This window comes from Plectropomus leopardus, chromosome 15 (assembly GCF_008729295.1).
Source record: "Plectropomus leopardus isolate mb chromosome 15, YSFRI_Pleo_2.0, whole genome shotgun sequence".
Classification (NCBI taxonomy): domain Eukaryota; kingdom Metazoa; phylum Chordata; class Actinopteri; order Perciformes; family Serranidae; genus Plectropomus; species Plectropomus leopardus.
Window position 1 is genome coordinate 18663413 of NC_056477.1, and position 18039 is coordinate 18681451.

General features: G+C 37.8%; 1 protein-coding gene across 1 annotated transcript in view; it reads right to left on the reverse strand.

Moving 5' to 3' along the window:
- Window positions 1-1414: 1414 nt before the first annotated feature.
- wdr27 (WD repeat domain 27) overlaps window positions 1415-18039 on the reverse strand; it is a 46880-nt gene continuing 30255 nt past the window's right edge. The window contains exons 23-24 of the mRNA XM_042502783.1: window positions 15019-15117; window positions 1415-1528 (exon numbers count right to left, since the gene is read on the reverse strand). Coding sequence (XP_042358717.1) covers window positions 1415-1528; window positions 15019-15117 — 213 coding nt within the window. The remainder of the gene's footprint in view (window positions 1529-15018; window positions 15118-18039) is intronic.

Genomic DNA, 18039 nt, shown 5'->3' on the forward strand with positions numbered 1-18039 from the left:
GTTTAGAAAAAATTCCTAAGAAGTAAAGTTCATATCTTTAATGAAAGTTCTGAAGCATGTCTTTCTCTGACATTAAATTCAAAAGTAGGTCACAGATCACTGACACAGAACACAAATACCAAAATAAACTTTTATATAATATTGATACAATATATATAATATGATCAATGTGTGGTTTAAAAGTAGGTCCAGTGTCCATTCATGGAGAGATGGAGAGATGTAAAGTCGTTATAAACTAAAACCAGACATTTGGATTTGGAGTTGAGGTTCTGTCTCATAGAAAAGAACATTGTGTAAGACTTATAGATTTATTTTTAGTGAGTTAGCTAATGGCAAAGTTTATAGAGTATTAACTGTTAATTAAAAGTGACACAGCAAAATCTTTTAAATATGAAATATATAATGGTTTCATTGTGTACATCATAGTATAGAACAGTGTAATAGTAACTAATAACAATCAGGAAAAATAGGAGACCATAAATATAAATAGAAGTGGTCCGAAAGTTGTGCCTTGAGGCACACATCATTTACTTCCAACAGGCCTAAAAATCAGACGCACAGCTATTTACCACATATATCACCTAGAAAACAAATATTTTACATCAAATCATTTCAACAGACATGTAACAATGACATAACAGTTTTTTTTAAATAAGTGACATACATGTGGCCCCTTTTAATCTTAAATTTCACAGTGTCAGAGTCCTACTTTTTTTATTCCATTCTCTTACAATTGAATAGTTTATGCTAGCCGACATGTTGTTGTGACTGTGGGAGCAAAGACTAAATGTACAGCTCAAACAATGTGGACGGGTGTGTCAGTCTGAACAGTAGTAGCATCTGCGTGTCTGGCAGCCAGAGAGGTTGCACCCAGTTGATGTCATAGCTCTGTTTTCTGATCTGTTAAGTATTGGTCACAGCCAATGATATAGAAGTACATCTGTTCCACACACTGAACAAACAAAATCTAATGCTTGACCATCCAAAATATGGACAGATGGATGGGAATAACTGCCGATAAAATCGTTCTTGGCAAATAGAGCCATTATTATCTGTAATTGAGGACATATTGCATCGCAGTAATGTGGTTTAATGAACATGTTGAAAGATATTCAGTCAATCCGCTGATATCCCTTTGAATCTCAGTTAAAAGAAAAGCACGCTAATGATGTACATGCTGAAAGGAACAAAGATGAGCTGAAAAGGGTGGCTCCTTTTAACAATTTGAAACACAAAAGTAGAGGAACATAACAAGAAAAACAAAACCTCTTTAAACTTGAATCTATTTTTGATCTTTTTTTAACCAACAGCTGAAACCAAAACCTTTACTTTCTCCTTTCCTAGTAAAATCCTAGCCAGGGGGTTGGAACTGCTTTAATGAAACCTGCATGGTCATTTCAGCAGCCTGCTGTAATTACGCACTCATGCTGGGGACGCTATGCGCAGCAGCACTGGTGTCATGAGACAGACGGACCCCACTGCTAGACTGAAAGAGTCTCAGCTTCCCATCCAAGGTCCCAGTCAGCAGCTAGGAAAGACAAAATTACATCACATTCAGCTTTTACTCCCAAGAACTGTGTCACATATCACTGCTCTTTTACGACTCTCTATTTACAAGACCAAGTTACATAACAGCACACCTGTTTCCCAAAAGAAGATTAGCATCACCGAGGTCAAGATCCATACCATGTTTCATGTAAAAATTCTTGATTTTCCATACCTGCCCTATGTCACAAAAACATGAAGCCTCCTGGCCTGAACTCTGTTATATAACTTTGTTTAATAGAAGTGGAGATTGCCAGAGCTAGTTGTTGTGAGTCAACTGTTTACACATTAATACGGCACCCACATATCAATAAACTAACATCAACCCACACCCTGCACACCCATTTAAACAAACACATGTGCAAACAAACACACACACACACACACACACACACACACACACACACACACACACACACACACGCACACGCACACACGCACGCACGCACGCACGCACACAACACAAACCAACATGTGGATGCAGTACACAGACAAGCACATGTGTACATAATCACTTCTTTGCTATATTTCTTAGCAGGACAGGAGGATTATCTCATCGGTTTCTATCAGCCAGTAGAGCAGATGAGGGTGAGGGAGCATTACCTCAACACTCTGACAGCCAATCAGCAGCAATAGCAATAGGAAACCCTTCATTTGGGGTACAAAATGAGGCCCATGATACATATTCATATCAGCAGCTGCTCAAAGTAGAAAAAATGATATGATGGAACAATCATAATTCAAGACAGTTGTTCACAAATGGCTCAGTTTTCACTTCATTTTCAGGCATACGTGACGTGTAAGACCAGGACGTGTGACAAACCATTTTAAATCTATTTCATACCACTTCAAGCCAAGGTTATTAGTATAACACTTAATCCAATTTAAAGTCTTAAAGGGCTTTACAAATCCTGCACGATGAAAAAATAAATACATATACAAACAAACCAACAACTTGCAAACTACACAACTACATGGGAATGCTTGGATGAACGTCCAGATCTGCTGTGGAGCATCGATGTCATTTATGGTGATTTCAGAGATTTTTAGGTGCTTGTTAAGACAGAGTATCTTTTTAAAGTATACTAACAGCAGGAATCTTGGAAAACAACGATTTGCCAAGCAGTGATAAAAACCACATTTGCAACAACAATAGTCCAACATTTTTTCCCATGTACTAAAAGCTGTTTTATGCAGGAGAAATCATCTTTTACCAGCAAGCAGATGCCTGTGCTGGGAAAGGGAGTCTGAGGATGACTCAAGCAGACAATGACTAAACTGGGGTGGATTTAATCTTCTTTTGATGGGTGATCTTTGCAGCTCAATAGACACAGAGGATTTTCACGTGTGTGTGGAGCCCAAAAGACAAATGAATTTCAGCAAAAAGGCAGCCAAGTGAGCACAAACACATTACACCTACATAAGCATGTGTTGTACCGGTGTTTTTTTGCGTATAAAAATGTTTGAGGCTCTCCCACAAAACAGTTTGACAGCTCATTTAACTCTATTTTTCAAGAAGTCTCCTTTCTCCATGACCTTAATCGACAATAGCCAAGCTGTCTGGGTCCTGCCCCTGGGCTGCTAAAATAGCCACTTAAAACTTAAGAGGGTCAGGGAGCAGCTCCATTAGCAACCACAGCTCTCTTCATCAACTGCCAGCCAAAACTATTAGACTGTAATCGCCTGAGCATTGCAATCCTCCGCGTAAGCATACAGTGTAGAGCTGAGGCTAAATTACAGATTTTTTTTATAAAGGTGATAACAACATTAATGTCATTTTAACTTCATGCTTGCAGCAAACATTTGCAATCCAACACATTCCATCTCTGCAACCTTCAACCTTTGTTCAGCGAGGCTGAAACAAGTGAAGCTGATGAGGACTGAGGGGTTTGGGCGACCTTCAGGGTCAGAAGTCAGACGTTCTTGCGAGCTGATTCACCGTCAACATGTAGCATGGGGTCATGCCGGGCCATCACAAGTGAGTTATCTTTCCTCAACGTCCCTTCTAGGAAACAGTTTTCATAGGTTTCTCTGTTTAAAGATTTATTTTGAATGTCAGATGTCCTTATGCAATCCTGTCTCCACTGATAAATAGGTTTTGAAGTCATTTACAAGTACATGTTTTTCACATTAAATAAAAAAAACAAAAAAAACATTCGACCTTTAAGAGCCTCAAAGACAGGTCATGCATGAGCAATGCTGACAATGTGGGCTGTATAATGTTTTATGATCTTTTTGTTTATTTGTTTTTCTTTTTACTATATTGAAAGCTCATTGAAAACCTTTTAGGAAAACTGAGATCGTAAATCAGATTGGCAATTTGCATGGCGTGTCACGCACATTACATAATCTAAGTTACTGTCAGGCATACTGGCTCAATGCTATGGAAAAAAGACCACAAATCAATAGTTCAAAGCCAGAATAAAATATCGTGATTAAGACTGCAATGTGGGTTGGTTTTTCAGTGGTGAACACTGTGTGTTAAATATTGGCACTTGTGGAGATAGAAAGAGTCCAACTGCAGAAGCTGGTATGAACAATAACTGAAGCTTTGAAAATACAAGGAGCAATGTGTTTTTCCTCCCAAAGGATATCATTAATCAGCTGTAAAGGGCAGACTTCACAAATGCCAACACAACAGGGTGTTCTGTACTGTACATGCTGAGAGGAGGTGAAACATCCACATCAGAGAGGGGAAAATGAGCCACCAGTCAGCAGGGGCATCTGTTTGATGAGCTTTGAAGCACATGAATTGTCAGTGAAAGAAATATGATGTCTCTTGCTAGGGGTAATACTAAAGGCAGTGAATTAGGTAAATGATCTCATGGAGATCTTTTTACCTGTAGAATAAGCTTGCATTCATAGTATTAATATACAAAGTTCTATATAAACCTTCATTCCAGCTAAGTTTTATTTTTGTTGCTGTTAAGCCTCACTCCCTGAAGTTTATTATAATTATCTCTTATTTCTGTATTAACACTAGGGCTGCCCCTTGAAACTCAGAGATTCTTATCATCACTCGGAGACCCTCAGTCAACTAAGATTGCTTCAAGTTGTGCAGTCTTTCTTTCATTTTTTTCTGTACAGTGTACTTCTGGGGTAGTTTTTTAGTTCCCAGATTTTGCTGCTCTTGACTTTCATACTACTCTTTCATACAATGAGCTGTGGACATGCAGACAAAAGAGAAGAAGAGAGGAGAGACCTTCTGCTTAGAAGTTGTGAATTTACAGCTCACAGCAACTTAATATGATACAGCCTCTGGCTTTTGTTTGTTAGCTTGTGTCAGCAAAAAAATGTTGCACATTAACGGCCGGTTGGTAGTGCACTTAGCTTGTTTACCATATTACGTGAGTACCACTGTCACACTAAAATGTCCCCGGGAGCCCCATTCAAACTTAGAACTTTGTATGGACAACAAAACAAATGGTCAAATATTTGTATTTAACAGCCAAATGCAATTGGAATGGCATAAGTCTGAGTGCCCTGCCCTGATTAATACTCAGGGGACTGGTGGTAGTCAAAATTGGTATACAGTATTGGCATATTGGTAATATAATGTTGGCTTTTATCTGGTTTATTGCTACTGATGGCATTTAAAACTATCCAAATAATGGAATTAACAGTAGATTTATATCTATCAAGCTCAGACTTCCTCTCTGTTCATCCATCTGTCTCTGACAGTCTCAGTAGATCTCTAATTTACAAAGCTCCGGACAGGCCCATCTGGGTGAATGTTAGAAGGCAAAGAAACACAGATACAATCTGCCTCACAGCATTCCACGTGTTTGCTCCAGAAGCTGCATGTGGAATTTCTCTCTTGAAGAAAAATGCAGGGAACACTCAAAAAATAAAAAGAATAAAACGAATAGTGAATGTTTATTAAGGCTGACACAATTACAGAACAGTGTGTTATTCCAATATGACAGTGTTGGAGCATTAGCCCTGTCAATATCTTAGCAATTTTAAAAGTAGGTTTAAGGCCATCACAAAAACGGTTACATAATGAGTGGGAAATACTGCATTTCCAAGCTTACACAGTATTCTCTTGAATCCATGTTTTTACATTAAATTTCTCATATGGTAGCTTCTGGTTAGAAAAAAAAAACAACAACTTTGTTCTCTGTGTGTGAACAGTTTCACATTTTGGGCAATATGATTTTTTGCTTTTTTGGCATGAGTTAAATGAGAAGATTCTTAACTCTCTCAGGATACATATGTAGCTGGAGCAAGTTTACTGACAGATGGCCAGTTTGCTGACCTTAGCATAAGACAGGATCCAGGGGGAACAGCTAGTCTGGTACTCTCCAAAGGTAACAAAATCTTATCAACAAGTTATATCCCAGGTGTTAAATCCTAAATCCTACCCCCCTTTTCCCCCAAAAGAAGCACTCCAGCATTTGGGGAAATATAATTTTTTGTAAACAGATATCTGCAAATGTATGCAGAATCTGCAACAGTACAAAATTTAGAGGTTAGAAACTTGACCTGCACCTGCTGAAATGACCTGTGCATGAAAGAAAAAGTCTGGCCCAGATATCTACTGGCCACACCAGATCCCCCAAAATATTGTCAGTTGACCCCAGAGGCTTGTTATCGTCAGACTATGGGTTCTGAGACTGGGGAAGTACAGTACGCTTTTTTTGCTGTCTTACTCAAAGCAAGTTGAGAAACCAGACTCAGACGAGAATTCTTTAGTGCACCAAAATTGGCGACTAGCAAATGTATCAGAGTGGTGTCGTTAGCATATTTTATTCGATATCTATATTCTATATATTTTGTTTGCTCCCTTGTGATAATCTGGCAACCTGACTGAGGGATAATGAATACAACTGGCAGTCATGGTGTTAGTTGTTGTGAAACAAAAAAAATATGCTAAGATGGGTTATTGGTTGATAGAGAAAGGGAGCTTCAGGGTCCAGTTAACATGAAAAAAACTGCACTCTGCCATGTTTGCCATCAAAACTTTTATAAGTGATTTTTTAACTGATGCAAACTTTGCCCTCTGTACTGACAAGTCTGCTCTGCACTTGAGGTTTCTGGTTTCTTAGCCAGTGTTGTCTTGTTCCATTCCCCTGTTAATTTGTGTCTTTCACATTAGACAGCATTTTGCTTTCATATTAGTGCCATACAGACATTGCGGCCCTCAGAAGAAAAATGTAGCCTGTGGTGACATTGAAGATACAACTCAGTATAGTCAAGGTCAGACATTTTAGGGGACATAAACAGAAAAACACATTTAAAGTAGAGGGGGACTTTTAACATCCCTCTTGCGAATTTGCAAATGGACCCAAACTCTTTATTTCCATACTTCCTGTTCATTGCCTTCCAGCTGTGTTGAACGCAGGCCAGGTGGTTTCAGAGAGGCTGTCTCAGCTCAGTCTGTATCTCACTCTAATGTGACATTCTGGAGCAGACAGCAGAGTCCACCTCTTTATTTGCTGTCTGGCCACTACAGTAAGAACAGAGCATTTTGCTCTCTGGGGTCAGGCGAGGCGGAAACGAAAAGATAGAATATTTTTTTTAAAAAAAGGACAAAAGGGTGTGATTAGCTTTTTTATATGCCAAATGGTCACAAATAAAAAGATACAGTAAAAGGTCTTGTGGGACGCCAGCTGCATTTTTTGCCTGCCTGCAAAAAGCAAGGATGACACATGCTGACATATGGAGACAAGAGTAGCACTGAGTTTGAAAGCCAGAGAGATGATTCACTCATTGTTCATCTTCTTATTTGGGGAGGCAGAACATGTTAACTTTTAGAGACAGCTGCTTGTGTCACTGAGCGGTCACAGTCCTGCGCTAACTCCAACACATGAAGTGCAAATGAGGTCTAAAGTATTTTAGGGAAAGAGTTCAGAAACTGCTCACTTTAATCAAAAGATTGAAACTGAAAACATTGTTTAACATTTCTTATTTCATCCTGATCCTATTTTTTCCTATTTGCATGAGGCATTGTATCCTTGCTTTTGAACAAAAATAGTGCACTTACTTTTTAAACTCAGCTTTTTAACTTAGTTCTTTGGGTTTATTTAATTTTTAATCTAACCTTTCTTCTGATTTTATTGTTTTTGCGTAAAGAGAGACTGACAATTAAGAATTTCATTGTATTGTGTAAACCACCATGTTTTTACTGTGCATATGACAACAAAACTTATATATAAAAATCTTAAATAAAAATACTGAAGAGCATTGGATGCTGTTTCTTTTATAGCCCCTTCCAACAAACACACACATATGCATTTAAAACTTGACCAGATTTGTCAGAGGGCAGCAGTGTCTTTAGGACGGAGGGGGGTTTACTGACTTGCTCATGGATAGTTTTGCGAAACAAACACACTTGTTAAACGACAGGGAACCTTCTTCAGCATAATTTAAGTTGTTTTCAACCACAAGTACTTATTAATTAGATATTTTTATGCCCAAACCATTTTTTATTTAGTAGATTTTGTTGTTGTTTAAAATATAAAAACATGGAAAATCTTAGTTGTTTAATTGGTTCTTTTTGTCATTTTAGCCAGCATCTAGTCAACTGAAATTACATACTAAGATGATGACATATTGCAAATTCATGACCATTAACTGATTCAGCCAACACTGAAGCTCAAGTATGCTTAAAGCACTGCCTCAAACAAGCACACCTGGTTTAGGATTACTCAAATCAAAACCCTATTTTTATTTGATGGTTCTGGCTTGTAAAAATCTCTTACTGCACGTCCTGTTCATATCTAGCCTGTCTCCCACTGCTTAAAGTTACAACTTTTACAAATTTTCCAATTCCTACAGTATGAGTCAAGTCCATAAAAGGCTTACACAACATACAGAGACTTTTAAACCAATGTAAAGACTAGTTCTCTCTTTTCCCTTAAAGCCATTGTAACTTTTCATTACAGAGTAACTAAATTGTCTCCTCTTTTGTCACTTTTCATTAATATTCACTTGTTTTACAGTTTAGACCCTAGAACTTTTCTTTATGGTCTCCTAGTTTAAAAATCACTTCTTATTCTGGTCTAATGACAAAGGAAAAGGAGTCAATTACTTTTTTTCTCAGGTTTCACAGTAGTTTATAAAAAACTGAATAGACAGAGTAATTTCAGTTAAAAGGGGATATAAGTCAGCATTACTTTTTCCAAAAATTGCTAGCTGTGAAGTTTAAATGTCAAATGTCACCAATCAAAACTCTAAGGAATGAAGAAAAAATAATAATAAATGGAAAATGAATGTAAGTAACAACAGTAAGGGGTTTCAACAAATAAAAAATTCAATTTTCCAATCTAATTAAATTGTATTTATAAAGTCCAATATCAGAAATCACAATTTGCCTCAAAGGGCTTTACAGCGTACGACATTCCTCTGAGCAAGGACTCAGAGCAAATAAGGAAAAACCCTTTGAGGAAGAAAAAATATATATTTATATAATAGTTTTGTCAGTTTTGTCATCTCACTAAAAGAGAGGAACCTCCACTGCTCCTTAAGAAAACAATTTCATTATAAGCTCACCTTTGGAAAATACTACAAAGACATTTCCACCGCTGATGTGGAACAACATAATTGGAGCTATCTGCAACTTGGTATGATGCAGTACAGAAATCTAGGTAACCCAAATAGAGAACAGGCCCATGAAGTCTGTTTCTCTAGTCTGACCCAGTAACCTGCTTCTCTGAAATTACTGTTGATTCGCCTCTGGCTACAGCATTTTTCTTTACCTTTACCCACATGATCATAAAGCTTTAGAATTCCTAGAATCATCGGAGGAAGTAGCTTCAGATATAGTCTTGCCATTGTCTTGTTTCCTGCCGCTACTCACATTGAAAACAGTTTATTGTGTTTAACCAGCAAAGACAAAATCTTACAATACAACAATCTTAAAATAAAATACTTTGCATAAAAATACTTTGCAAGTAAAATTTGCAAGTCTGCTTTTATGGTAGCACATGTAGGTCCAACACAGGGGAGCTTACAAAACTTTACAGAGGTATGCCATGTGAAATCCCACAAGGTTTTACAAGACAACAAAGTGAAGCGACAGTAAAAGTTGGGATCTTTCATTACAGACTAAAGTACAGGAATAGTCCTGCGGGAATAAACCCTGGAGGTAGATCTGCCTGCATGATGGTCTTTTAAGTATTAGGATGGAAAACATGAGTGAAAAATGAGTGGAAAATATGCATTGCATTATCTGTCTGTGCCTTGCATCGGAGGGTTCTCACAGCAGTAAATATGGAGAACATCTGGCCCTCGAATGGGGCTAAGAAGTAAGGTGAGCACAGGTTGGGGACACTTTTTGCCAGTATTTTTTATGTCTTGCTAAGGACAAAGCACAGGCTCAGGAAATACAGCAAAGTTACCATTATGATATCTCCTGTCCTTGGTCGCAGTTAACTGTAAGACTAACCAGCCATTTCCAAGGACTTTTTGATCTTCTGATCATTTCTCATTTACAGATCTCTTTTTTGGCCACGAACAGAAAAAAAAGAAAGATAGATATGCATCTAGTCCATTTAGACTCTAGATCAACTGGATCAAGGTTAACTAGAAGCAGCCACACAAAGCTGAGCCAGGCACTCAATATATCAGCAGAAGTCAACTGTCTGAGGAATAGGAAAGAAACACATTTCAGTTAATGTGAAAAAAGAGCATTCTGCAACTCGTTGAACCATCAGTGTGCTTTATCTCAAGCTAACAGGACCATACCATGTTCAGCAACATAAATCTGCAGCAATGCACGACGCATTAACCAAGTTTCACTAGCTCTTTACTGTATTGTTCCCATTTAACAAATTTTCTAAACTAAGTCAACGAATTGGCAAATCTTCAAACCTGCACAATTTATCCTGCCCTGCTGATCCATTGTTCTTATATGTATTTCAGTTTTACAGGATGTCAAATTAATATTAAAATTGTAATTATAATCAAAATAATACATCTTGACCATTTGCACCGAGTAATTGAAGCTACCAGTTGTAATACCATTAATTAAACTATACAAATGTAATGACAATCATATAACTGCTATTAAAAGTGAAACAAAATGTTTATGGGAGGAGATTTTAAAGAATTTTGGTATAGATGTTATGTGTCAGAAGTAGAGATTTCTGTCTTAAAGCATTCCGTCTGCATGACAAGTGAGAAAACTGTAATAAATATTCTGGAAAATGCTATTAAATGGACCTTGAGATGGGATTGTTTTCTTAGACTCCTGTTTGTAAGGTAAAGACTGAGCAGAAGAATGAAGGATGGACTTCCAATCCTAAATTTAAGCACAGACAAGAAGTCATAAAAGTGCTATGGATGGACATTTACTCAGCTAACGTGAAAAGATCCATCACCATGACAACTGAGCAAACTCTCTTCACTACTGAAGACCATGTGATACAGCTGAAAGCTAATTCGTAGACCTCAGGTTGGGATTGTTTGTCAAACCATCCTGAAATTAACCTGACAAAGTTCTGTCTAAAACTAAGATTTATTTTTAGTCAGTACTGCATAGTTCCACTGTCGGTCTGAGTTTGATTGAGAGGGTTGCAGGAGGAACAGGGAAGCTGTCTCTCCCAATCCACTTGTATACTCTTTGTGGCTCTGCATATTTGTATGGTGGCAGGCATATGAAAATGAGGAAGCACATTCTCTAGTTTGAAAAATGGCCCAAGAGCCAGAAAATTCTAATTTATGCTAGGAGATAAACAGGGAGACCTTGGTTCTGGTAAGATGGAGGCAAGTTTACCATAGCTCATTTGCACATAGTACCAACATTGTTGTGATATAAAGCTGGTTAAAATCTGCCAAGTATCCCTTTTTCATGGGCACAGAATTTGAATCTTTCAATTTCATACAGTTTTATCTCAATTTGCTATGAATCTCAGAAGTCTTTCTTCCTCCATGAGCTCCTGAGAGTGATAAAATAGGCCGCGGTGAATGTTTTTTTTCCGTCACTGATCAAGAACAGCCCTTTCCCTTCGGGTGAACAGACAAAAAGGTAGCTGTGCAGTGGTGAATGCACATGCGTGTGCAGCTGTGTGCTAATTGCATTCAGAAAATTGCTTGACAAACACTGGAGCAGAAAGTTAATTCAATAAACTGCAGCAGTACTGCTTACTGGCTAGTGTGACAAGGCAAGTTTATTTCAAGGGCAACAATTTCTGTGCTTACAGTTAAAATTTGAATGAGTCAGACAACTACAGTTCCAAAGTAAACACAAAGCTTAAAGAAATAGGAAATGTATATTGAGACCCAGCCGCGGATAAGCGGAGGACAATGGATGGATGGATGGATGTATATTGAGAGCACGAGGTTCACTAAACTATCCTAAGGTTTTTTGGTTTTTATTTTGGGTGGGAGGTGGGGGGTGGGTGGTGGATGGGGGAGGGGTTGTAACGATTCAATGGCTCTCACTTTGTCAATATGTGTCAACACAACATAAATCCTATCCTTTTAGCATGGTTTGCTTTTCAGGAAAATTTCTCAGGGCTCTTTATTTAGCAGCAGACCCTTTGGAGCCCTCCATTTTTTTCATACATTTGTGAATTTTACGACCTCAATCTGGTCAAATCTTGGCAGGTTCACATTGTAGGTGATGGTTACTGACACAAAATAGAAACAAGTGATGTCCTGAATACTGAAAAAGATCTACTTGATACGTGATATTACTCTAAAGAGAAAAGAAATTAGACTGAAAGGAAGGTTTTGAAATTTGAACATTTTTAAAGAAATATGGCCAGATTTCCATGAGGAAATAATTTGTCAAAGTATTTTACTGCAACTAAGTGTTCACATTTGTGTCCTAATTTATCATTATAAAATTTCAATTTTATATAGCATTAACTTCAACAATCACTTAACACCTATTGTAGACAATACAAAAATGTTTCAGTCAATATTGCCAATGCATTTCTGCTTTGTCTGCATGTCCTATCAAACATAACAATTTGCAAAGGTTCGGATGGGAAGAAAGCAAGCTCTGACTGATGAAGTGTGTCTTTAAACTCTGCAGATTACTGTAATTCAGCCAGTAAATGGCCATGGATCAAACTTTCCACTTTCAAACCTGGAAATCTGAATGTATCATTGTGCTGCAAAAAGTTTAACTGAATAGGGTTACACAGATGGATATGCAGATTTAAGACATGGCCTCAAGTCCAAAAGACAGACAGCTAGAAGTCTCATGAGACGTCCAGCAGAGGTTATGATATTATATTTTAAAAAGGCTTCTTTTGCAAATCCATTTGCTTTGAACAGTTTCAAAGGAAAATCATTAAGTGGACCATAAAATATCTCCATAGGGAATGTTGGGCTGTTAGAAATGCTCTGGAGATTTTAAAAGGACACTGGTATAAAGTAGAGCTGTAAACCTTGATTTCTTCTTTTCCTGTAATGGCAATTCAAGATAGACAAATGTCTTTGTCTTCTATTAAGCTTTACTTTATGTAATTTTTGGCGAGAATCCTTACAGTCCCTGAATTTCTGGATATTTACCAGTTTAGGCTCAGACATATTTTTGCTTTGAACGTAGGTGGACATTTGCAAGCATGCGGACGCAGGTCTGTTTATAGTACAATTAATTGCCCTCACAAGCAGGTTGTAGGGCTCTGAGGAGAGCATACCATCCTTGAAGTGGCAACATCAGGTGAAATTGAAACTAAGAAGACCCTGCTGGGTTGAAAGTGAATGTCCATTGAATATCTAACTTAAATGTAACATGACCGCGGTGTGGCGGCTCTGCAGAATTTTGGACTGGATTAGTGTGTCGATAAACAGACTGGATTATCCGTAGTCAGTGCGCTCATTGTGAATATAGTCTGCACAGTCCAAATAATACATAGGGGTCCATGTTAGACATATAGGAGTCCATGCGGGCCCTTGAGAACTTTGGCAGAGGACAAGATTAACGTCACACGGACCAACGTGGACCCTCAGGGACATGCAGATGTGGAAACAATGAATTAGCCTTTAGATTGACAACAGACCAAGATCAAGATCAATCATTGTGGGTACAACATAAACAAAGGGGTCACAAACTGAAGCATTCAAATATTTCTACATAGGCGTTCACACAGTGCCATCAATAAAATTTGCAGTGCAACATTTTTTTGTTGCATAACATTAAACAACAATGGCTTCAGTTAGAATTTGTTTAAACAGTCAACAGAAGAGCTGGAAAGCAGCTCCTGGACTGAACAAGCGTAACCTTGTATATATCTTTTGTCAACTGTGGGACTGTGCAGCCAATCTGGAACAACCCTGCAGGCTGCCAGTCATAGACGAGGATCAGCACAGTGCACAAAGCAAGTCACCAGATCCCACAGGGTTATGGCACGATAGAGCAGTAGTCATTATCTGATTGGACTGTAAACTGGCCACCACTGGTTAAACCCACAGAGCGATTTGGGGGATATTCATTTTAAATGAAAATGGTATTGGTCCAGGAAGCTAACATTAACAAAAACACATTGTCTCGGTAGTGTTTGTAGATGCCAGTAGCATTTTTGGTTGGGGTTTATACACATTGAGAGTGTTTGTCAGCAACTTCCATATGGGGTCCTATAGGGTACTTAAAAACAAAGAAACACTCTCTGCAAAGCACATACACGATTACATACAAATGCTGATCCCAAAACTACAAAATGTTGAGCTTCTTATTATTTCAAGCTCAACCGTTATATTGAATTCTCTCCTGGCTACTAGTAGAAAATCTGTGATGTTACTGATATACAAGTTTACCTACCCTGAACTTTGGGATAGTCTCAATGAGCCCTGCTATGTGACCTCAGCCTGAGGATATCATTCCTTCATTACCATCTCTTGGAGTGCAGAGCAAGTAGAGATGGTATTATTTGTTGGAGATATTGGAGATGGAGATTTTTGTTAACGTTTAGAAAGTGCTCTGTGTATTTGTCCTGTATTCTGAATACTGTGCTCACTTTGGAAATCTGTATTTTACAACATTTCTCAGGTGAAATTAACTTAAAATACACATCTTCACTAAAACTCCTCGAATAAGACTTGAGAGTTGAAGCAATGTCTCAGACTCAAGATGACATGACCTTTGACTGACACTGCTTTTCACTGTGACCTCTTATCTTTACTTTAGAAACTGTTGTCTTCCACACCATTTCAAGATGCTTGAGATAAAGATTAAACTGATGTGCATACACAATAAGGAGAAGAATGGAGGATGAACACATATTAACACTGTTGCCTGTGTATGTGTGTCCCCTGGGGTGTTGCAGAGATAACACAGGTCAACATCTATAAAGTAAAAACAGTCTCTAGTTTTGCTTCAGCTGTCTAATATCTGATCTCAATAAGTCAAAGAAGAACATTTACTGAAACTGTGAGAAATATTTACTCTGTTTAATAGCTTACAGGGATGTAGAGAAATAATGCTTTATCTAAGGTGATGAGATCTTTCAGTTCTTGGGAGTCAGGGCAATGATTGCAACAACAGCACTACAAAGACAAAAGGAAAAAGCCAGTTCTTACCTCTGGTGTGGCAGGGTTGAAAATCACACTGAGCACCGTGTCTGAGTGTTTCTGAAGTTTGTGGAGGTACCTGCTGCTACGGACATCATACACATAGGCCTGAAATGAGTGAGATGGACTACATAAACAAAAGCAGGCATGAAATGTAAACAACATGACTGCAACAGACTGAATAAGATGCATACGTGGTACAACTGCATGGAGAGTCCATGAAAAGACACAAGCAGATGTGAACAGATGCAGATTTTCTTTAGGGATCGTTTCAAGTTCGAGGGAAAACTTTCTGCTAATCCTGACTGAGTGTGAGCTCACACACATGCAAATGTTGCTTAATTCATATGCAATCAGTGTGTGTGCTGCTTAAATTTAATACTGCCACATCCATTAGATTCTGGGGGGAATAATACTCAGTCTGGACACCTTCATTTTTCACATCATAGTTTTCTACAAATAATTTGATTGACATTTTCTAAATCATCACCAAAAGTTCAGAGTTTGAGACTGAGACAGTGAGACGTGGCTCTTGTTGGTATCAGTAATCAGACATGTAATACTGTGCCATAATCAGTTATCCCAGCTGCTGGACTAAAGATGTCCAACAGATGACTCCGGAGATTGGTTCAACCGTGTATCTAATAATGAATCTTTAAATAAATAAATAGAAAATAAATAAATAAAAAAACAGAGGCCAGGTTTTAAACTTTATACTTTCTGAGTGATAAATCAAAACAGTGAATATATATAATACATACGATAAGTATCTTAAGTTGCCATCAACTCAAATACTACAAATGCCTTTTTTGTTTTTCTTTGCTTGTTTTTCCGATGCTGTTTGGCTCATAACAGAGAGCCTGCTAACTACGACTGCTAATGCGAATATGTTAAAAGTCCTTTCTAGAGCCAGTGTTTGGTTTATCCGTTCAGGGCAGATTCGTGGACAATGAACCACTCCCTATGTAGATATAAACAGCTCATTCTAAGGTAACAAAAACACAACAATTTGTATTTTCATGGGGATTATACACTAAAGAAAATTACTGTATATCCCCCTAAATCATACAGACTGAACATCTAAGGCAACACTAAAAAGAAATGAGAGTTTTTCCCTTCACTTTCTTGCTGAAAGTCTTAAGTGAGTTGAATCCGGCACCCGGCATCACTGATGGGTGTGCTTAGAAGTTTGCTCTATTGCACCTGTAACCACACCCAACAATAATGCCATAATGTGCTGACACATCCTGGAGTACACTTCTACATTCCAGCAGCAAGGTGAGAAGTTCAACAACTGAAGAGCAAAAACAAGATCTTTTTAGCTCTTATCGTGTGGCTCTTTAAATGGTGAAAAAGATGGTACAAATAAAAAATCTAAAACATGAAAAAACACTCATAGCACTCAAATACTGAGCACCCTTTAAATCAAGTGGCCACTGAGACCGATTTACAATCCCAATGAACCCTTGTGGATAGAACTGTTATTCTCTGCTTTGAGTAAAAGCCTCACTTATCAGCCCTTTACCTGTGGTGTAGGTGTAGATTTTCCACTTGGTCTTGGGTACACAAAATGTCATTTGCATACTGCTTGTTAACATCTTCTAAAGATCCTAGAATCAACACTAAATTGAAATCTTATAATAGATATTCAATGTGTTATCAGCTTGTTAGCACAGTATTTTTCTCTACATACGATCAGTGAGTTTTAAGACCCATTTGTTTGCTTCAGTGCCATGAGCACAGATAAAAACAGATGTGGGGATGTTTGTTACCAGACGACAACTCATCAGATTCCTGCAGCTGTTTTGTATTAAGTTTCCCTGAAAAACGCTTCAAATAAGCTCTGTCAAATGGTCCACGGGTAGAGTGTCTCCTGTCCAAGGCATATGACGTGTGTGGTGCCTAACAGGGCATTAGATACTTGGAAGAAAGACGTTCTTTCAGGAATGCTTAAATATCACACGGATCTGCAGATATATCAGATTATATAAACTGTAACTGAAGCGCAGAGCAGATGCAATAGTGTCTGGGGTTTGAAAACTGAATCTAAATACTGAGCATAAGTCTTTTAAAAATGTAAAAAGGAATACTGTTATCTTCTAAATAATCAATTTCATGTCAGATGATAAGAGGGGAAATCAAAACTGGTGAAAATAATACATATTGTAACTGGACGTACAACAGGTTAATATTGACCACAGTGAAATCATATTCCACTTAGATTGTTTTTGGCCTTATGTTTTTGGAAAATGTGTAATATGATCTAGGGAGTCTTTTTAAAGTATTCAGATTCTTTTTTTCCATGATTGCTTTTTGATATATTAAGACAAGTACAAATGTGTCTGGCTTATGGAAGTCTCAGGGCAGCTACAAATAAATACTGTGAAGCTCACTACCATATACTCTCCCAATTTCCAAGAAGCGTTGGAAATGTCCGATCTCAACAGAGATGCTTTCAAATGTCCGTGCCGTGCTGAGTCCCCATAATTAATAATAACTAGCAGCATGCATATATTATTCCACTGCTTTCAACAAGCACGTACACCAGAAAAAAAGAGAGATGGATAAGGAAAAGGGAGGCAGTCTTCTGAAAACGTTTTGAAAGTGAGTATAAGGCACAGTCTGGAAAAGCAATTAAACAGTTCTGCCTCTACATGAATGTCGAATTTGACTTCTATGGAAAAAGGCTCAAGTCCAAATAAAAATCTCTGAGTCAACCACAAGCAGTCCTTAAGTCACCTTAAATGGAGGTGAAATGGATAAAGATATGCTGTTATTTTCATTGCTGTTTTGCCCTTCAACTTCACAAAGTCAAGCCAGATATTAACAATCTACAGTTTATATGAAATCATTTATTGCAGTAAGTCAGAACACTACATTCATGTCTGAATCATGCTCTGAACTTATTACAGTTTATAGGTGGCTTTGATAAGCAGACTTCTTTATTGTTTTATCTCATCATTTGATTTCACAGAAATGAAAAAATGGCTGATTATCATAGTAAGCTCATCAAATTAGAGAGAGAGAGAC